Source organism: Crocuta crocuta, unplaced genomic scaffold (assembly GCF_008692635.1).
Source record: "Crocuta crocuta isolate KB4526 unplaced genomic scaffold, BGI_CrCroc_1.0 scaffold551, whole genome shotgun sequence".
In the NCBI taxonomy this organism is placed as follows: Eukaryota; Metazoa; Chordata; class Mammalia; order Carnivora; family Hyaenidae; genus Crocuta; species Crocuta crocuta.
This window is the reverse complement of record NW_027530969.1, coordinates 1-22,142: the sequence shown is the minus strand read 5'-3', so window position 1 is coordinate 22,142 and position 22,142 is coordinate 1. Positions and strand designations below refer to the sequence as shown.

The 22,142-nt window shown below is 49.2% G+C and overlaps 1 protein-coding gene across 1 annotated transcript; it reads left to right on the top strand.

Moving 5' to 3' along the window:
- Window positions 1–8,085: 8,085 nt before the first annotated feature.
- Window positions 8,086–19,346, top strand: CHRNA2 (cholinergic receptor nicotinic alpha 2 subunit). Its single transcript, XM_077769681.1, has 7 exons — window positions 8,086–8,194; window positions 9,346–9,497; window positions 9,883–9,927; window positions 11,637–11,746; window positions 15,515–16,529; window positions 17,726–18,141; window positions 18,478–19,346. The coding sequence occupies exons 1-6, from the start codon at window positions 8,086–8,088 to the stop codon at window positions 17,849–17,851; spliced, it is 1,557 nt and encodes a 518-aa protein (XP_077625807.1). The 3' UTR covers window positions 17,852–18,141; window positions 18,478–19,346.
- Window positions 19,347–22,142: the final 2,796 nt, after the last annotated feature.

Below are 22,142 nucleotides of genomic sequence, written 5' to 3'. Positions count from 1 at the left end.
TGGCTTTTACCTGCAGAAGTCTTTGTGCCAGGCTCCCCATGACGCCCTCCTCTATAGCACCTGCCAAGGCTCTCTGGCTGCCAGAGTTGGGAGCCCCAGGCAGTGATCTGCCTGCAGAACTTGTCCAGCCCTCCCCAGGAAGCCACCGTGACTCAGAGGCATGTCGCCCTCTGCCAAGGGATGTCCAGCCCCAGCCTCTGTTTGGCCATGAGATGAAACCATCCAGCTCTGCTCTATACCGGCCTTTCCATTTTGGGGGGGAACTTCTTTCGGCTGACCAAGAGGACTTCCAAGCCAGGCTATTCTGTGTTCTTTCAAAGGACTTTCTTCTTCTACGGTCACAGGTAAGAAAGGTGCCCTCCCCCTGAAGCTTGTGTTGGGGGTGGCAGATGTGGAGACATGGTTGGGGTGGGGTCAAGGGGGTTCTACCAGATTTGTGGCTTCTAGGTACTTTAGGAGGAGAGTATGTCAGAATGCTAAAGCCACCTGCCCCTAGAAAAAATGTGATCTTCCACTTGCCTCTGTTAGGGCTGTTCAGAGCCCAGTGACAATCAACCCCTTCCACAGAGGGTAGCACAGTCTCAGGAGTTAGTGGCTTTACTATAGTATATCTGCTTCTGTGTTTTGATTACTACTACTTGTTTGTCACTTACTTATTCATAAAGTAATTATTCTGTATCTTTTAGTAAAGACTAACACACATCAATGGTATTAACTGACTTGGAAGGTAGAAAGTTCTTCATTGCTGGGGTTTTACGGAGGCTGGAATTTGTGGGAGAGGTTTCCCACATCAGCTGATGTGCTGATCCAGATGACCTTTAAGACTCCACCTGACCATGGGGCGCCTGGGTGGCTTAGTCGGTTATGCGTCCGACTTTCACTTAGGTCATGATCTCGCGGTTCGTGGGTTCGAGCCCCGCGTCGGGCTCTGTGCTGACTGCCAGCTCAGAGCCTGGAGCCTGTTTCAGTCTGTGACTCCCTCTCTCTCTGACCCTCCCCTGCTCACGCTGTCTCTCTCTCTCCTAGAAATAAATAAAACATTAAAAAAAAAAAAGACTCCACCTGACCTTGAGATGTGAAGCTTCTGTGATTGATCAATTTATTGAGCAGAGCAGATATACAAGCTAGAAATATGCTCTCTCTCCCCTGAGCTCCTGGAATGAAATTAGTTGGAAGAAGAAACAGTATCATTTCCTTTAAGCAAGGGGCTTTCTTTGGGGTATTGACAGTTGGGAGACAGCTGGGATTCTCATGGTGGGGGAGGTAAGGGGGTGCTGGATGGCAGAGAGGGGCTGTGGGGATCGAAGCAGGCTTTCTGGAGAAGGTGATACTTGTGAAAATAATAGAATATGGCCTGGTGGGTGGGAAGCTGAAAGTCAGCTGCATTAGGAAGATGGACAAAGAGGCGAGCCCAAATCACCTTGACTTCACAAGGTGAAGGGACCAGGACTCAGGAGGCAGGCATGAGGNAGGGGGGGGGGGGGGGGGTGATGGTCTGCACACCCGCATGTATCAGCAACAGTAATGGGGATGTTGGTGTCTTAAATCCCCATACGCAATTTCTTTTGTGTAGCTTTCCCTGTGCACCTCTTATCCAAACACCCTTTATAAACAGGGACATTAGCCCACAGCCACCCCTCCTTCCCCATCCTGCCAACCCAGCCAGCTAAAGGATCAAAGAGTCCAGGGCTCTTTCTCTTTTAATATCTTTCTTAGTTAGAAGGTAACTCTAATTACTGCCAATTACGTGGGATAATTTCTCCTTCGATTTCCAGTGACAAATTAATGAGATTACTATTGTGGACTAATTACAAAGGATGCAAATTTGAGGCATCTCGTAGGAACATATCTTCTAGGATCAATTGACTTCTATTTGCACATCTTTCATAGAGTCCAGCACATGTCTGGTTAGTTCTTTATATAATATAATTTCAGCATGCCTGGATTTCTATTTCTTTTTCTCCTATTGTCACTAATGGGAGGGAGGAAATCTTTTATTTAGTGCACTGGACTGAAAGGTGAAATGGGTCATAGCTTTGGGAATTTTGGCCATGGTATGGGTTGGAATGGGGAGTGAGTGAATCTGCATATAGAGGAAACTCCTAGAACCCTGGATCCAGGTGAACGAGGATTTGGGGTGGGACATCTTTCCTTCTCACGGCCCATCTGCCACTGACCTCAGTCCTGTTAGTCAGTAGTGCTAGGATATGTAGAATACATGGAAGTATGGGCTCAGTTGTCCATACAAATTGCCCTTCTAGTTAGTGGCACTGGGTAACACTTTACCACATTATAATTTAGAAGTTGAAGACCCGAGGGACTCCTGAGTGGCTTGCTTAGTTAAATGCCTGACTCTTGGTTTTGGCTCAGGTCATGATCTTATGGATGAACCATGAGAGTTCATTGGGGGTTTGAGACCCATGTTGGGTTCCATGCTGATTGTGTGGAGCCTGCTTGGCACTTTCTCTCTTTCTCTGCCTTTCCCCTGCTCTCTCTCTCTCTCTCTCCTCTTTCAAAATAAATAAACTTAAAAAAAAAATAAGAAGCTGAAGACCTGAATTTGAATCTCAACTGTATCGATTTTGAACTATGCATCCTTGAGCAAATCTTTTCTGAGCATCAATATTTCTTTTATTTACACAAAAGAGATAATAAAATCTCTTCCCCTACCCCTCTGAGGGGTTACATGAGACCCAAATGAAGTAAAAGTGTGAAAGTGCCTTGTAAACCTTAAAACTACACAAGTTTTGTAGATTGTTGTTAGAAAGATCTAGGCATTAACATCAAAGGGGACCCTGGCATCCTCTCTCCCTGCCCTTGCCCCGCCCTGTTTTCTCACAGCTAACTGAAAACAAAGCAGTGAATCTTCCTGGTGAAGATTCCATAGTGAAGCTATGTCCTGGTGGAGAAAAGCAATTTAATTTTATAGCTCCTCTTCATTTTAACAAACAAATGAAACTTTTAGATGGTAGAGATGGTGTCAGGTTATAATTTGCCGCTGATGTTCCAGGTCAATTAGGGAGGCACAAGATGTATAAGAATCTTAAGACATCCAGGATGGAGGATGAAAAAGAGAAAAGGAACCAGAAAAGGAGTGCTGTGATTGTCAGGTTTTGAATGACTGCAGGAAGACTGAAAAGGCCACCTGTTCTGCAGTTTCCCCTGGATGTTGATAATATCTGTCTTAGTTGGGCAATGCCAGGATCTCTAAAATCAACTCAGCTCATCTCAAGTGTCTCTTGTCTCTCAGATTCTTACCTGACATCAGACTCAGGGAAGAACTTCCTGGTTTGAGGAGTTGTAAAAAGCTCAAAAGGGACACTTCTGGGGACTTGGGGTCTCTCTGCATGGTTTTGAAACCAATGGGACTAAATGAACAAAGTCATGCCTCACAGCAAGGGTGGATGAGCAGAGGAGAGTCTACAACTTTTCTTCCATCCTTTCTTCTCTACTGTGTCCTCCTCAGGGTCAGACATTCTCAATTCTTGGTTCCTAATGTCGGGCACATTGTTGGCCCCATGATGGAAGAGGAAGTGGAAAGATGAATAAGTAAAGGAAAGAATAAATAATCAGATTATGGGAACAAGAGTCCTATGTCATTTTGCTCCCTAAACTAAGCCTGGGTCTGCCTCATAGACTCTTCCTGAGCACTCTTCCACTCCTAGGCACCAATTACAGTGACCTTCTATACCTGGAATACACAAGCAAACCCCTGTTACAAGGGCTGTGCTTGGGGCTGAGATAACAGGCAAATGAGACACAGTCCCCATCTGCAAGAAACTCACAGAAGTGACTTCTGCTTCTCTTCCAAAGCCCTATCAAGTTTTTTTTAATGTTTATTTTGTTTTTGAGAGACAGAGACAGAGAGAGAGACAGAGAGAGAGAGAGAATGAGCAGGGCAGGGGCAGAGAGAAAGGAGACACAGAATATGAATCAGGCTCCAGGCTCTTAGCTGTCAGGACAGAGCCTTACAGGGAGCTTGAACTCACAGACTAAGATCACGACCTGAGCCAAAGTTGGACACTCAACCAACTGAGCCACCCAGGCACTCCAGCCACTGTCTTCTTTTGTCTCAACTTTGGAGCCCATGTGAGGAGTTCAGTGCTACTATCTATTTCCTGATCTCTCTTTTGTCTCAGCCCTAAGGTGATTCCCATGGCTGACATTTTGGGGAGATGAGTTTTGAGTATTTATTACCAGTTTCTCCCCAAGTATTTTTTTCATAGCTGACATTTTGGGGGATGAGTTTTGAGTATATATTACCAGTTTATCCCCAAGTATTTTTTTATTGTATCAAAACATACATCATTTACTGTTTTAACCATTTTTAAGTGTAGAGATCAGTGACATCAAGTCCATTCATGGTGCTGTGCAGCCATCACCACCGTCCATCTCCAGAACTTCACGTATTACCCTACTGAAAGTCTGTCCCTATCAAACACTAACTCTCCCCTCCCCCCTCTTCCCAGCCCCTGGCAGTCCCCATCCTGACTCTCTAAATTTGATTACTCTAGGTGGTCAAATCATGGCATCATACAATATTTGTCCTTTGCTGTTTGGCTTATGTCACTTAGGCCAATGTCTCCAGGGTTCTTCTTTGTCTGTAGATGTGTGAGATTTTTCTTCCTTTTCAAGGCTAAATAATATGGCACTGGATGTGTGCACCACATTTGTTTATCTATTTGTCCACATTCCAATTGCTTCCACCTTTTTTACAGTTGACTTTGATGACTTGCACTCCATTTAGATGGAGGAATGGAGTCTTAAATTGACACCTATTGGGTGGGGTGAGAGCAGCTACCCTCCACCCTGCCATGAGATGGGGAGGGCATGCAAAACATCCAACAGATGTCAGCATCCAATTAAACATACTTTATAATATTTAGTAGCTAATACATCCTTATGGTAAGAAATTTGGAAAATATAACAATGTGACAAAAAGAAGTAAAAACTGCCTCTAATTTCTGCACCCAGAGATAACACAGGTGATGTGTATGTACAGAGAAAAAAAAAAAGATTAGAAAAGAGCAAGTTGGTCGTCTTGGTCCCCCAGGGCTTCTATAACAAAAATCCCAGAGAGACTGGGTGGTATAAATAAAGAAGAGACATTTATCTCTCAGAATTCTGGAGGCTGGACAGTCCAAGGTCAAGGTGCTGGCAGATTTGGTGTTTGATGGATTACTGGTTCCTGGTTCATAGATGTGCCTCCTTGCTGAGTCTTCACATGGTGGAAGGGGAGAGGGAGCACTCTCCTATCTCCTTGATAAAAACACTGATTCTATTCATGAGTACTCTACCCTTATGACCTAATCACCACCCAAAGACCCCCACCTCCTAACACCATCACACTGGGGGTTAGGGCTTCAAGCTATGAATTTGGTGGAGGAGGGCAACACAAACATTCAGTCTACAGTATTGTTAATAATAACTTTCTTCTGCTTGGGTCTGCTGTAGGGAAGCCTCCAGGAGGCAGACCTCTGCAACTGCAAGGGTCTCAGCCCCCAGACCCAGCGGCTGCAGTTCATCTGTGCCTCAGGAGCTATAAATTGATGCACAAGCTGGGGCAGGCATCTCGCAAATGTTATGCAGGATGTGCAGCGAGATGTTAGTTCGTGTATATATAAAGCTGCATTCCCATTACAGAGCTCCTGATAATTAGGCTCCAGAATTTGTGGTTTGGACAGAAGCGGCTTCAGAAGGAGTTTGTGTTAGGGTAGCTATCTATGGAGGAAGCTTCCCATTTTTCCATTGCCAGGATCCCTTGCTCCACCCCACTTGGATCCTGGAGAACCTCCCATCCCTACCCCACTGGGAGAGCTGTGCACTGTTTTCTTAATACTCATTAGATGTTTCAGAGAAGCCACCTTCAGAGGACTGCCAGCCTTTTCCATCTGCCCTCTGGGATTTTGGGGGGCCAGAAAGGATCCAAGAACTGACTGAGGTAGGACTGCTATGTGAGGAAACCTGGGGCAAGGATGAGGTGTAAGGGTGGCTGGTGTTTGAGGCCATATTCTCCTGAGGTAGCGGGAGACAAATGTAATTGTCAATTTCTAATAAGTCTTTGAGTTGAAACCCAAGAAAATCAATACAGGAGGGCTTTCTGTCCCCTAACACACTCTGGGAAAGCCTATTATAATACAGATATTTCAGAACTGCCAACACACTGAAATTCACATGAAACCCCTCCCGCACACTCTCTCCCTCCAAGTTGACACAAGCCATCAATGCACGAGACTGTGGCTCTTTGTGCCCTGATGACCATAGCAGCTGCTTCTCCTACTCAGCCCCCTGCATTTCTCAGGAGCTGTAGTGGGCGTGATCCCGTGTGTTCCCTCCCTGCACCCGTTCTGAGGGGTAGGCAGACAGAGACTGTGCTATCCTCACATTGGATAATCTCAGAGGGATTGAGTGCCCTGCCCAAGTCCTGTGTCAGGGAGTGTGGTGGCCAGGACTCAGAGCCACATTCGCGAACTCCAGGAGGGCAGGCAGGGATGACAGGCTTCAGGAGAGATGGAACATCAGTGATGGGATCACTTCTTCAAGAGAAGGGACAGAGTAGCCTGGCAGATGAGAATGGAGCAGGCAAAAGAGGATGTACTTGGGGTTGCATTTTAAAATCCCTTTCACTCGTATTCTTTTTCCTTTTTAAATGGGGGTAAAATATACATGACATAAAATTTACCATTAGTGACACTCAAATGTTGTGTAAACATCACCACTATCGAGTTCTAGAACATTCTCATCATCCCAAAGGGAAACCCCATGCCCATTATCTGCACCTAGTCCCAAGGACACAGCTGGTGCCAGACAGAGTCAGCATTTGACACATGTAACATGAGCCTGAACAATTAGACCTCCCTATTCTGCCAATAAGAAGGGTGGTTTAAAAAGAAGAAGAAGAAGAAGATGATGATGAAAGCGTTAATTTGAATATGGAAACTTTTTAGGGTAATATTTAATTTTTCCAGTAACAAGCATTTTAAATCACCTACTATATATATTAATACATTAACTTAAAAATACAGCTTTTCCCCAACTCCCTTTGTTATGAAATATCCAACACTTCACTCACATCTTTGACATCAGTGTCTTTCTCACTACTGGGACCATTTTTTAATGTTTATTTATTTATTTTGAGAGAGAGAGAGAAAGAGAGAGAGAGAGAGAGAGAGAACTGCAAACAGGCTCCACACTGTCAGCTTGGAGATTGACTGGAGGCTTGATATCACAAACCTTGAGATCATGACCTGAGCTGAAATCAAGCGTCAGACGCTTAACCAACTGAGCCACTCAGGCGCCCCTAATTGTAGAATATTTTGATCACCCCAAAAAGAAACCCTGTACCATTAGCAGTCACTCCCTCTTCTCCCTTCCCCTCCAGCCCCCCACCAAAACAGTTAATCTGCTCTCCATCTCCACAGATTTACCCATTCTGGATATTTCATATACATAGGATCATATAATGTGTAGTTTTGTGTGCCTGGCATCTTTCACTTCCCATGTTTTCAAGATCCATCTATGCTGTAGCAGGTCAACACATCCTTCCATGGTACAAACATTCCACCTCTTATGTATTTCTTCATCACCTCATTGATATTTGGGTGCTTTCATATTTTGACTATTGTGAATAGCACCCAAGTTCTTCCATTGACCGCCTTGTGCAATTATCCCCATTTTACAGATGCAACACTGAGGCCATAACAATGGGGACTCCAGTCTTATCTTGCACCCTCCTCTGTCCAGTGGGTCAGGGTTTATCTTAGGCTAGAATAGCTGGTTGATGGCCAGAGAGAGAAGAATGTGTTAGATCTTCAGTTAAGCCAGGGAGAGCCCAAGCGCCCTCTACTCCTGGGAAGCCTGTTTGCTCACGTTTTGCAGCTCTGTGAAGTGTGAGGAACCAAGGCACACCTGTGTCGAGGACAGAGGACCCTAAACCCCTTCCCCTGGCTTGCTCAGGTTCTACAGTGAGAAGCGTTGTGTGGTGTCCAGAAGAAGTTCTACCACACCAGCAACTGGAGGCTGTACAACCGGGGAAGCAGGTCTGAGCCTCAGCCCACAGCAAAGCCCTGGCCTGCCCACCTTCTGATGTCCAGAGGAAGCCCGACTCTGTCCTCTGAAGCCATGGGCCCTTCCGTCTCTGCAGTCCTGTCCATGATGAAGCTCGGTCTGTGGTGGCTCCTTCTGATGCCAGCAGGTGAGTGGGGGTAATCACGAGGACATCATGTCGCACCTGTAGGCTTCCGTGTTGCATGGAGGAGACTCCTGCAGGTGGGCTCACAGCAGCTGCTAATGCTACAGAGCACTTGAGTAGCTCATTCCCACAGGGAAGGTGGCAGGGCACTCACAGCTTTCATGTTGGGAGCTGCTGTGTCACCTTGAATCTCCCGAAGGTCAGAGTTCTTCATCTGCGAACTGTCCTGGGCTGTTGTGAGGATCACATGAAATGCAAGCCTGCGACTAGCACGTGGGACACAGTAAGCACTCAGTACATGGCAACTATGGTTACTGTTGTACTTTCCTGGATTTTAGCGCAACAGTCTTGGCTTGCTCAGGCACCAGAACCTTGAAGAGTGAAGCTGTTTGCAGACCATGGTGAAAACAAACATGAGAGATTCCATCCACAATTTTGGAACACTTTGCTAGTTGATAAGAAGGAGCAAATGCCAGTGGCTTGAGCAAAAATGGAGGGCATGCCTGAAGTGACAGAGGATTTTGTGGTTAGTGTTAGTGGTTTGTTGACAGGTACATGGGAATGAAAGGATCTCTGAGATGTGTGAAGCCCTTCTCCCTGCAGCTTGCTCTGCACCAATTAGATATCTCCCCCATATTGCTGCACCTTGGGGCTCCTCAGGTCTAGGCTGCATCTTGTCTGCAGGTCTGACTTCTTCCCCATTCCTGTGCCTCTGCCTCCTTGTCCAGCACTTATTTCCATGCCTTCTTATCTAATAGTCACAGAGTAACTGACATTTCTTTAAGTTTATTTATTTATTTTGAGGAGGGGAGGCAGAGAAGGAGAGAGAGGGAGAGAGAGAATCCCAGGCAGGCTCCATGTTCTCAGTGCAGAGCCCAACGTGGGGCTCAATCCCCTAAACTTGAGTTGAAATTGAAAGTCAGAGGCTTAACCAATGAGCCACCCAGGCGCCCCTTTGAGCTGGTTGCTTTGTTAAACTTTACTTCACACTATTTTGTTTAATCCTCAACAATGTTTTGAGCCAGACTCTGGATAGAGTCCCTATTTTACAGATGAGGAAACAGAGGTTGAGTGGCTCTGATCTGATAGGAGAGGGACCCATGCACCCACCACCATGGACTCCTCGGGACCCCACTCTTCCTTCCTGTCCGTAGGGTCAGCACAGCAAGCCTCTCATACCCAAGCTGAGGACCAACTCTTCAAACACCTCTTTAGGGGCTACAACCGCTGGGCACGGCCAGTGCCCAACACCTCGGATGTGGTGATCGTGCGCTTTGGGCTGTCCATTGCTCAGCTCATCGATGTGGTATGCCTGTCCCCTATTCCTCTCTCTCTTGGTATCAGCCCCCAGGCTACAGGTCCCCTTCCCAGGGGCCTTCATCTCTCCTTCCCACTCTCCCAGCCCCACGGCCCCTCCTGAGAGGACACTGATTGGCAGCAGTGGGTTTTCTAGGTGCCCTCCTTGTTCCACTCGACACAAAGTCCCAGAGGACCCAAGTGGCTGGTGTGATCCTGAAAAATCTGAATAAGGGTGACAGCATCAGGAGGGGATGGCAAATTGTGTTGGGCTTGGGGTGTCACGTAAGAGATTCTTCTGGGGAGTAGGGAGCCTGCATCAGCCCATCCCACTCCACCCTGTTTTGGGGAGCTGGTTCCATTACTCTACTGTTCTTATTCTCTCTACCGGTCAGGATGAGAAGAATCAAATGATGACCACCAACGTCTGGCTAAAGCAGGTGAGATCCTCTCTCCTGGTTGGGGTGAGAATAGGGGAGGGAGCCCACTGACCCCAGGCCCACCCAGGACTCTCTCACTATCAGTGGGATTCTAATTCCTGTTTCACCCAAGAGTTACCACTTGAGACATTCCCAAAGCCATCCAATTGCAGACTGCTTCTCGTAGGGGCTGTGCTCTGAGACTTCAAGTCCAGTACCTGAGAATGTCACTTACAAGACCCTAGTCATCCCCATTCTGGGAGTCGGCATTTCCTACGTCCCCACTATTGTTTGCAGATTAGCTTATTGAGTTGTTGCTGAAAACCCAAAGGAGGTTTCATTCTGCCCATTTTACACCCGAAGAAAGCCTGAAGCTGAGTACAACTGCACTAGAAAAGGGGAGGGGGCGGGTGTGCTCAAGTCTGAACTCCAGGCTCCTTCTGTGGGAGAATGCTGGGTGTTCCACATCTAGGCTGCCTAACAAACTACTGCACAGTTTAATGGTTCAAATTAACACTTGTCATATCTCATAGTTTTATGGTCAGGAGTTTGGGTGATTTTTCTGCTTTGTATGGCTACTACTGGTGTTACTAGGTGCTGTTTAAGCTGTGGTCTGCTCTGGGGGGGGTGGTGGCGTTTAAGATAGCNCTGCACTAGAAAAGGGGAGGGGGCGGGTGTGCTCAAGTCTGAACTCCAGGCTCCTTCTGTGGGAGAATGCTGGGTGTTCCACATCTAGGCTGCCTAACAAACTACTGCACAGTTTAATGGTTCAAATTAACACTTGTCATATCTCATAGTTTTATGGTCAGGAGTTTGGGTGATTTTTCTGCTTTGTATGGCTACTACTGGTGTTACTAGGTGCTGTTTAAGCTGTGGTCTGCTCTGGGGGGGGGTGGCGTTTAAGATAGTATCACTCATGTCCTTTTCTTAGGAGGGGTGTCTGGAAGGCTCTGAAAAGTTCTGGAAGCTGAGCCCACTGGGCTCTTCTTCCTCTTCAGGCATAGTCAGGGTCTCTCCATGAGTTCTCTCCTGCAGAGGAGTCGAATGCCTCACCTGGTGGTTCAGATACCTCAGAGTAAGGGTCCGAAGAGATAGGAAATGAAGCTGCTGGCGTCTTGAGGTCTGGAAACTGGCCTGCATCAATCCTGGAATAGAATGTGTGGCCTTTTTTGATGTACCATCCTTGGGGGCAGAACTTGGGGGCACAGGTTTTATTGGAGCCTGAATATATTCCTTTCCTCTTCACCCCCTCATACTCTGCCTGGCCCTTCCCCAGGCCCTGAAGTAATTTTTTCTAACATTTATTTATTTCTGAAAGAGAGAGACAGACAAAACACAAGTGGGGGAGTGGGGGAGAGAGAGGGAGACACAGAATCTGAAGCAGGCTCCAGGCTTTGAGCTGTCAGCACGGAGCCCGACATGGGGCTCGAACCCATGAACTGTAAGATCATGACCTGAGCCGAAGTTAGACACTCAACCAATTGAACCACCCAGGCACCTCCTAGAACAGGTTCAGAGATACAAGCGGGAGCCCAGTCTAAGATCAATAGCCCTCCCCGAGGCCTGTCCCAGCCTTCCAGTCCTTTCCCTTCTGTGGGGCTAGGAGAGGTGCTTGGGGCGCTCCCGAAGCCAGCTGCTGGGATGTCCCCAGGCTGCCTAGGTATGCCCCAGGCAGCTCCCTGGGCGGTGCTGGTGACATGACACCATCCCCCTCTGCCCCCCACTGACAGGAGTGGAATGATTACAAGCTGCACTGGAACCCGGCTGACTTCGGCAACATCACATCCCTGCGTGTCCCTTCGGAGATGATCTGGATCCCCGACATTGTCCTCTACAACAAGTAGGAAGCCGGGGATCTTGGAGGCCCTGGGAGGGGCGGGGAAAGTGAGGCTTGGCCTGGTCGGACATGTGAGGTACCTGCTTGTAACTCTGCTTCCTTGCTTTCCTCTCAACTCCTGCTTTGCTCTCAACTCCATGCTTCTTCTTGGTTCCTGTATTTCTTTCCTTGTGTTCTCTCACTCAGATACCCAAACGTACTAAGTGTACATCTCACTCTAAATCAGTGCATGGTGCTGTGCTGGGGGGGTGGGGGGGCACGATTTGCCAACACTGGGCAGTATTTGCAAACTGAGGCAGGTACAGGCTCTGAAAACAATGGCTTGGTTTGCAGGATGGCCATACTGTTGGAACAGGTAAGCAGCATCCCTGGGGGAACACCATCAAGAGAGCAAACTTGGTATGGTATTTTTAAAAACTCATATTATTGATAGTTGCCTTGAATTCAAGACCAAAAAGGAGCTGTCTTTGAGCATAATGACAAGAAGATAAAGGCCAAGGGAAGTCTAAAGAGAGCCCCATTGAACACCAACAATGCAATTTTGTTTTAGTGTTTTAAATTTTTGTTAATTTTGAGAGAGAGAGAGTGTGGGGGAGGGGCAGAGAGAGAGAGAGAGAGAGAGAGAGAGAATCCCAAGCAGGTTCTGCATCTTCAGCACAGAGCTCGACTCAAACTCACAATGTGGAAATCATGACCTGAGCTGAAGTCAGACGCTCAACTGAGTCACCCAGGCACCCCCACAATTTTTTTAAAGAAGATATAGAGATCTATACTTTCATTTGTGTGTTCACTGTCAGGTAATTCTTCATTAAGAAATCAAAACTTAATGGGGCGCCTGGGTGAATTAGTCGGTTAAGCATCCGACTTTCGCTTAGGTCACGATCTCGCGGTTCGTGGGTTCGGGCCCTGCGTCGGGCTCTGTGCTGACTGCCAGCTCAGAGCCTGGAGCCTGTTTCAGAGTCTGTCACTCCCTCTCTCTCTGACCCTCCCCTGCTCACAACTGTCTCTCTCTCTCTCCTAGAAATAAATAAAACATTAAAAAAAAAAAAGAAATCAAAACTTAAGGGACGTCTGAGTGGCTCCATCAGTTGAGTGTCTGACTTGGGCTCAGGTCATGATCTCACGATTCGTGGGCTCGAGCCCTGCATCAGAGTCTCTGCTGTCAGCACAGAGCCTGCTTCTGATCCTCTGTCTTCCTCTCTCTCTACCCTTCCCCCTTTCACACTCTCTTTTTCAAAATGAATAAACATTAAAAAAAAAACTGTTCTAGGGGTGCCTGGGTGGCTCAGTTGGTTGAGTGTCCAACTTTGGCTCAGGTCATGATCTTACAGTTCATGGGTTCAAGCCCCATGTCGGGCTCCATGCTGACAGCTCAGAACCTGGAGCCTGCTTCAGATTCTGTGTCTCCCTCTCTCTCCACCACTCCCCCAGTTGTTTTGTCTCTCTCCGCTCTCTCTTTCAGAAATAAATAAATGTTAGAAAAAATAAAACAAAACTGTTCTATAGAAATCAAAACTTAAAAGATGTTTGGCATTATGCTTGTCTAACAGTGTTTTCTAAAGTGGGGCTCTAAGGGGCACTAGTTCTAATAGTTCTAGATATAAAAAGGTCTGAGAAGTAGTCCTGTTGTCAAATAATTTTGGAGAACATTGTACATCGTTAACTCTCCTGCCCTGGCCCCAGTCCTTTGGAAAATGTCAGGACAAGACAGCATATTAAATGTTGTTAGAAGTTGCTCAGCCAAGAATTTGACCTGAATTTGGAAAAGCTATTTTTAAGCAATAAAACAAAGGGAGACAGATCCACTTTTGGAGTCTTGGTGTCTTCAGATAGGTCAAAGGGGAATGACAATGATTCCTTTACACCACCCAGTCCTGGTGAGATCCAAAGCGCTGAATGTCTGTGAACACACATTCAGCACGGATTTCTGGAAGGTCTAATACCATGGGTGCCTAGTGTTTGCTGTCACTGGACTCACGGAACCCTTGTCTGTATCTTTGTGGGGCACATGTTGCCATCTAGTGGTAATTCTGTGTGGTGACAAAGATGCCTTTAAAAAAATTAAAGTTTGCCCTGATATTTGTTACTATCACAGTTCCTGTTTCCAATCCCACTTTCCATTCTCTGGTCTGGAATTTCTCCATGGGAAAGAAGGCTGTCTTCCCATGTATAATTCTTGTTCCCTTGCATCATAGGGAATTGCAAGGAGAAGGAAAGCTCCTTAAATGCTCGAGTATAGAACCCACTGCACCACCTCTCCTCTCCCCCTCCCCGGGGAATCAGGGACTCAGGCTGTCAGGAAGTCCCCAGTGAATGGTCATTTGTTCTTCCAGTGTTTCCAGAGCCTTTGTGGGTCCTTGGATGCCTAGCCCGATGACACCACAAGCATCATCTCCCACCACCCCTTCTTTACAAAAAATTGTTTTGTTTGTTTTTGAGAAAGAGTGAGGGAGAAAGAACAGGGGAGGAGCAGAGAGAGAGGGAGACATAGAATCCAAAGCAGGCTCCAGGCTCTGAGCTGTCAGCACAGAGCCTGTTGTGGGCCTCGAACCCATGAACCGTGAGATCATGACATGAGCCAAAGTCAGAAACTCAACCGACTGTGCCACCCAGGCACCCCTTCCACCAGCCCTTCTTATGCCCTGCCCCCCAAACCTGAGTGCACACTGTGCATTCTGTCTTTCCCCTCCTCTTCATCATTCTCCACCAGGCTCCGCAGGTAGGATCTCCACCCCATCTCTCTGTCAGTCCCACTGGAAGCTTTCAGGGTGACCCTGCTCACTCTGGGAGGTCTGCCCGTCCCCACCCCCACCCCCAAAGTGTCTTGGGGAGTACTTGGACTGTCCTTGAAGTGCTGTTGCCAAACTACCTCCCTTGTGGTGTAGGTGTGTAGGGCTGCATCTCATTTCCCCGAGGTTCCTTAAGGGCAGGCCTGTGTCTCACATTCCATCCCCCACAGCTACTGGATGAGGTTCAGGCAGAAATGCACAGTAAATGGATGGAGTCAAGGAAGTATCTTTCCTCACCAGCAAAGGTGCTGGGTCTCTTCTAAGCAAGGAACTAAGGACCCCAGGTAGAGAAGATGAGATCCCAGATGAGGGCCTTGCTCACCATCTGCTGGGGGGGAGGAAATATAAATAATCACCCTAAAATATTAAATGAATATTAACAGACAATGAGACTATATTCCCCATAGGTTTATAAACATGTAAAAAATTATATACATGATCTGTATGTCAATCAAACATATATGATATACATAACATCCAAATGTTAATGTAGTTATTTTTAACATTCTTTTTTTAAATGTTTATTTACTTATCTTGAGAAAGAGAGTGCACACATGCATCTGTGTCTCGCACACTAGCAGGGGAAAGGTAAAGAGGGGGAGAGAGAGAGAGAGAGAGAGAGAGAGAGTCCCAAGAAGGCTCCATGAACCTTGAGATCTCACCCATGAACCGTGAGATCATGACCTGAGCCGAGATCAAGAGTGAGACTGAGCCACCAACTGAGCACCCAGGTGCCCCTAAAATTCTTGGTATTCTCCTATATTCTTCAAAATTCCCACTTTTGTAATTAAAAAGATAGTGTTTGAAAGACAACTCGGGTCGCTCTGAGTGTCTGTGTGCTGGGAGAGTCTCACACACATGAGTCCCCACAACTTGGCCAGGTTGGCTCTACTCTTGGGGTCCCTTGCTGTTGACTGTCTGGAGCAGCCTGGCTTGGGCAGGTGGGCTGTGCCGGGTCCTCCAACTTCTCTCCTGTCCCCAGTGCAGATGGGGAGTTTGCGGTGACCCACATGACCAAGGCCCACCTCTTCTCCACGGGCACCGTGCACTGGGTGCCCCCGGCCATCTACAAGAGCTCGTGCAGCATCGACGTCACCTTCTTCCCCTTCGACCAGCAGAACTGCAAGATGAAGTTCGGCTCCTGGACGTATGACAAGGCCAAGATCGACCTGGAGCAGATGGAGCAGACAGTGGACCTGAAGGACTACTGGGAGAGCGGCGAGTGGGCCATCATCAATGCCACGGGCACCTATAACTCCAAGAAGTATGACTGCTGTGCCGAGATTTACCCTGACATCACCTACTACTTCGTCATCCGGCGCCTGCCCCTCTTCTACACCATCAACCTCATCATCCCCTGCCTGCTCATCTCCTGCCTCACCGTGCTCGTCTTCTATCTGCCCTCTGACTGTGGAGAGAAGATCACGCTCTGCATCTCCGTGCTGCTCTCGCTCACCGTCTTCCTCCTGCTCATCACAGACATCATCCCCTCCACCTCCCTGGTCATCCCGCTCATCGGCGAGTACCTGCTCTTTACCATGATCTTTGTCACACTCTCCATCGTCATCACAGTCTTTGTCCTAAATGTCCACCACCGCTCCCCCAGCACTCACACTATGCCCCACTGGGTACGGGTGGCCTTTCTGGGCTGTGTGCCCCGGTGGCTTCTGATGAAACGGCCTGTGCCTGCCTTGGAACCCCATGAGCTCCCAGTCCTGAAGCCCAGGTTCTCTCATTACTGGCTGGAGACCAACATGGATGCAGAGGAGAGAGAGGAGGCAGAGGAGGAGGAAGACAGATGGGGGTGGGCAGCTCATTCATCCCCCTCCATGGGTGTTCTCCATAGCCATGGTGGTCTACATCAAGGGGCCTCAGGGCCCAGTGTGGAGGTCCAGTTGAAGGAGGGTGGGCTTCTGCTGTCACCTCGTATACAGAAGGCACTTGAAGGTGTGCACTATATTGCTGACCACCTGCGATCTGAGGATGCTGACTCTTCGGTGAGTTGGGGCCGGGAGAGGGGCTCTTCCCCTCAGTGATTCTACCAGCCTGGTAGGGAACCATCTCATCTCAAGGTGTTAGTTTGGGTCACCTAGTCTCCTTCATGAGGACCCACTTCTCACAGTGTGGCCCTTGGGAGTCTGGACTAGACTGATAAACAGCTTCTAGCTAGAAACTCTTAAGACACTAATTGGCAGGTGGCAGAACAGCAACCAAGAATGTTCCAGCTAAGATTCACTGGGGGACATCAGGCAAGAAAGGGAGGGACCTCAGATGCTGAAATTCCCTGTGCCATTCTCAGGCCAACCTTTGTCACCATTACCCTATAGTTGGTGAGGGAAGGGGGCAGAGGGAGGCTAAGGGACTATCATCAGGAGATGATAAATCATGCTGCTGCTTGGTCAGCCTTCTTCCTTTGTCCATCAGGGTTTCCTCCTCATTCTTTTTGTTTGTGGGCTCTGGGCATTTTGTGGAACTCATCATTTACCTACAAACCCTGAGGAACCTGGGTCATACTAGGTGGGTTCCCCTCCCTGACCCCTTCCGTACCCAACATTATTAGGTCAGCTGGCCACTGATCAGAATCGCAGACTTCTTATCAATCTAGGGAAGGATGAAAGCCCAAGAAGTTATTAGTGGGTGGCTTTGTTGAGTAGATAAGAAAAATTAATGATCATCTATCTAATCTGGGAGCAGGTAGAAATCCAGAACAGCTTGCTTGGTTTGTGAGCCCAAATTCCACGAAGCCCCACCCCCCCATACCCTACCCCTCTTTTCTGGGCTACACTTACCCTTGCTTACCTCCTCCTCTACATCTCCTACAGTGGGTGGGGCAATTGGGTGGGAGGCAATGTTGGGGCAACAAAGTCTTCACCATTTTGTAGCTGCTGAGGGTTGACTTTAAATCACAGCAGGCCCCCTGAGAAGGCCGATGCCCCTTGGTGCTTCTAGAACCTCTAGCCTCCCTTAACTGGAACTTAAGAGTCTACAGGAAGGCCCTGGGTGAGGTCATAATGGCAAGATAGGATGAGGATCACTAGCAGAGGCTTGAGTCTTCAGACAACCTTAGCTTCCCAGTGGTCTCAGTGGGGCCACTGTTGCCCCTAGTGTCATCGCTACAGGGCTGTGAATGGGTGGGACACTTCCCTCTCCCAAGGCCTGGCCTCTGTCACAGTGAGTCCTTTTCTGCCTGCAGGTGAAGGAAGACTGGAAGTATGTGGCCATGGTCATTGATAGGATATTCCTCTGGTTGTTTATCATCGTCTGCTTCCTGGGGACCACTGGACTCTTTCTTCCTCCATTACTGGCTGGAATGATCTGATTTACTGTTCCTTGCTTTGGCCCGAAGGGGGCACTGCTTGACCATCTTTAATCGCTGTCCACTCTAGAGAACACCTTTGGAGTCAACACCATCTGCCTGCACGTGCCTCTCTGTGGAGTTCCTACACTGGCCTACACTAGGAAATAAGGAACTTGCTTTGAAGAGGGTTACAGCATGGTGGTGATGGTATGAAGCCAGATAAGATTCTCCTGCAGGAGTCACAAAGACACTGAGTACCAGGAGGACCAAGCAATGACCTGGGGGGGAGAGGCACAGACCTCAAAGGATGGGTACATGGGGAAGAAGGGAGAGGGTGGATGGAAGGGGATGGAAGGGCTGTGAACGTGTTGGATTCAGCTGAGATGGGACTCCAGTGTGGGAGCCATGGGAGGAGGTTGGAAAGGCAGGTTAGGGTGTCTTTGAGCCACGGAGAAAAAGAAGTTCAGAGTCTTTCCTGCAGGTCTAACAGTAGGATGGTAAAGGAGAGAAAGGGGGACGGCGGGCCACCAGTGGAGGTACAGGATAGACCCTCTGGGTGGTGAAGGGATTGTGGTTGGATGCAGGTAGCTGGGCCATCGCACTTTCCTGGAAGCTTATTTGAACCCCTGGTTTCTCCTCACCTTTAGCCACACCCCCTGCTACAAATACCAGCTGGCCCCAGGACAGTGCCAGCTGGCCCCAGGACATTTGGCAGCACTGAGAGTCCCTGTTTGTGGGGGTGCCATCTGGCTTTGAATGCATGTTGACAAACCAGGAAGCTATCCTGAGCCATTCTTGACTCAACTCAAGCTCGCAGCTTGCTCTTCCCACCCCTCTACAGGGCACCTGGTGCTCGGCACTTGAGATCTTTGCTCACAGTGACTGACAGGAATGAGCTGGATAACTTTGCACCTCGAGACTGCTGTGTAGAAGCAGAAGCTGCAGGTCTGCTTCCCTTTCACAGCCTGGCCTCCTGGTCCTTCCTGAAGCCCTGCAGTGGCTTCTAAGCAGCTCTGTATACCCACGGAACCCCTACACCTTGGAATCTGGCTATCCTCAGCCCTCAGCCACATGCTGGAATGTGGAGGAGCTCCTGCCCCAAGATCAGGCCTCACCCCTGCCTGTCCAGCCCCTGGGTGGCAGAACCTCAGCAGCTGACAGATGCAGACAGACACCGGAATCCCCAAAAAGCATGGGGACCCCAGAGAGGAAGCTGAGCAGGGCGAACATCCAGCTCCCCCTTGGCCTCTGGGGTACCCTCTTTCCAACCCCCAACTCACCTCTCCCTGACAGACACAGAGGAAACCTGCAACACCTCAGCCCAGCCTCCCACTCTTCATTTCTTCCCAAGACTTGGTGACCCTTCTGGTTTCTGGCTCCTCTTAGCTCCTGTGGAAGCAGCCTCCCAGCCTCCCTTCTCCTCCCTCCTGGCTCTCCCAGACCTGATCTCCTGTGCAGTGATGTCCCCTCATGCTAGTCCATCTCCCATCCCATGTGAGTAAAGAGATGAAATAAGGCTGAGGCCGCTGCTCTTTCAGCTGTGGGACCACCTCCTCAGCATCCGCAGGACCACTCAAGCACTGCTGGGGCCCCAGTTGTTTGCACCAGCCGGGAGACTGCTACTGGTGGTCCTCATGTGGCCATGGAGGGGCTGCCCTGGGTCCCCACTGGAAAGTCAGTCTCCGGTCAGGAGCAGGGGTGGAGGGGCTGGAGCACGCACCTGACTCCAGGCCCTGCCGTCACCATGCACCCCTCCATGCTCCAACCTGATATCGGCTTTGGAGCTGCGCCCAACAGAGCACAAACGATTTCCTCCAGGGCTGTGGCCCGAGGCCAATGTCCCCCTCCCTACAAAGAGCAGNTCTCCTAGAAATAAATAAAAAATTAAAAAAAAAAAAAAAGAGCAGGTCAAGCAAACAAAACAATCAAACCACAAAGCAAATGGTACAATTTTAATTCATCCACAAGTCAAATAGAAAGAAGGTAAAAGAGTATCCTCCACAAACACAAGGGAGGGGTGGGGAAAGGGGGGGGAAGAAAAGGAGCAGTAAGAAAAGGGGGAGAGAAGGAAGGGGCAGAGTCAGGGAAGAGAGAGAAAGGGCACAGGGAAGAGAGCAGATTGTGGTCCAAGTCCTGTGTTGGCCTCATCTCTCCCCTTCTCCCCAACGCTTGTTGTGTTACCAACACGGCGTCTTTGTGCCCAGACTCCTAATAGCTTGTGCCTGGACTGTGTCCCAGGCCCCCCTCAGGGGGGCACATGGCTGTCAGTCCAGACCACACTCACATTAAATAAACTCCAATATACACTGTACAAGGGAGCCAGGCCCGTCCCTCATCTCGCCAGCCGCCCACCTCCAAAGGAAGGCCTCTTCCCAAGCCACTCTGCATCAGGGGACCTCCTTGGGCAGAAAAAGAAGGAATAGCTTGGTTCCACTGGGCCCACCATGTCCATGCATAAAGCCATCGTAGCCGCTAGGGGCGCCAGTGTGCCTCCCCCACCCCCAGTGGGGCAGGTGGGTGTGAGAAGGGAGTGACCAGCACCCACAGCGCTCCCTCTGAGCCCTCTTTGTCACCCCCTGGCATCTAGAGCCCTGAGTCCCCTGTGTCCAGCTGCAGCCTAAGCAGCACAGTCTGGGAGTTGGGGTGGGGAGAGGGGGTTGTGCAAAGTGGCAAGGGGAGGGCTCCCCTCAGCCTTCCCCCTGAGAAGACCCACGTGACCAAAGGCAAGGCAGGGGCCAGGGGGAGGGGAGGTACACTACAGGCAGGGGCAGAAGATGCAGGCAGGTGGTGCCCACCCTCCATCACTCTGCAGGCGGGTGGGCCAGATTGGCCAGAACCTTGGCCTGGTCTACGGCATCAAGCAGGTTCTTGGCATCCACGGCCAGGGTGTGGGAGGCTGTGAGCATCTGCCGCTTGCACTCCTCACTCAGGGAGGTCACAGCGTTTTGCTGGGCCAGGCGCATCTTATTGATGAGCTCTGCCAGGTCCTTGTTGAGCAGCTTCTGGGTCCCCTCAATCTGTAAGAAAAATGCACAGAGAGGCTGGGGGCCTGAGGGCTGCAAAGGTTAAGCCTGGAGAAGGGGGAAGCCATACGCATATCCCCTGTGGTGTTGGCAGTCAGAAGTTCTCTGGGAGGCAGGTCTGACCCAGGCATGGGCTGAATCTAAGGTTGGCATGGACAGATATTACAGATGCCCCAGTCCCCAGCCCACATCGTGCTAGCTCTGTATGATGCATCCCTGCAGATCCTCCCTTCACTGCAGCATCCTCCATGCTGGCCCAAGATTAGAGGGAATGGTCAAGGGACAAGTGCCCTTAGTCATTTGTTAGCTGTCTACCATCAAACCAAGAGACCAGGGATCATGATATGAACTGTAGGGTTTTGTTTACCACCATAGCCCCAGAGCCTAGCACACTACTGAGCGCTACTTTGCACTCAAGAGGTATTTACCAAGTGAAATGAACAAACTGAGCCATCATAGGGAGGGTAAGGAGCTCTCCCATCACAAGGGACAGCTCCAGCTGGGCTCCTCTATGGGCTGCTGCCGCCACCCAGAGGGAGGCCGGGAAATGACCCAACTGTTCTGCGCTGTCTTGTCTTGAACAGTCACAGGTAGTGGGGACTGTGCTGCTGACCAGTGGGAGATGGTGAATCAAACTACAGCCTGGCAGGGGGCGTGGGGTTCTCCTGAGCTCTGTGGCTGGCTTCCAGACAGATAACCAACACATGTTGAGAGGTGTTATTGTTAGGCATTTCGCCATGTTCTGAATTTCCTATGGCTGTGGCCATAACCCATGACAAATGGGGTGGCTTAAAACAATACAGATTAGTCTCTTATACTTGTGGACGTCAGAAGGCTGGAGGGCCCCATGGGGCCAAAGTCAAGGGGACAGCTGGGCTATGCCCCTTCTACAGGCTCTAGGGGAGAATCTGTTCCCTGTCTTTTCCAGCTTCTAAAGACTGCTTCCTTCCTTGGCTTGTGGATCTTTCCAGCAATTATTCCAATCTACGCTTCTGTCATCCCAGCTCCTTCTCTGACTCTTGTAGACGTCTGCTTCTGCCAACCCTCTTATAAGGACCTGCACTGCACCTACTTGGATAATGCAGCATAATATTTCCATCTCAAGACCTTTAACTTTTTTTAAAAAAGTTTTTTTTAATGTTTTTATTTATTTATTTTTGAGAGTGAGAGGGCGAGGGAGGGGCAGAGAGAGAAGGGGACACAGAATCCCAAGCAGGCTCCGTGCTGTCAGCACAGAGCCTAATACAGGGCTCAAACCCATGAACTGTGAGATCATGACCTGAGCTGAA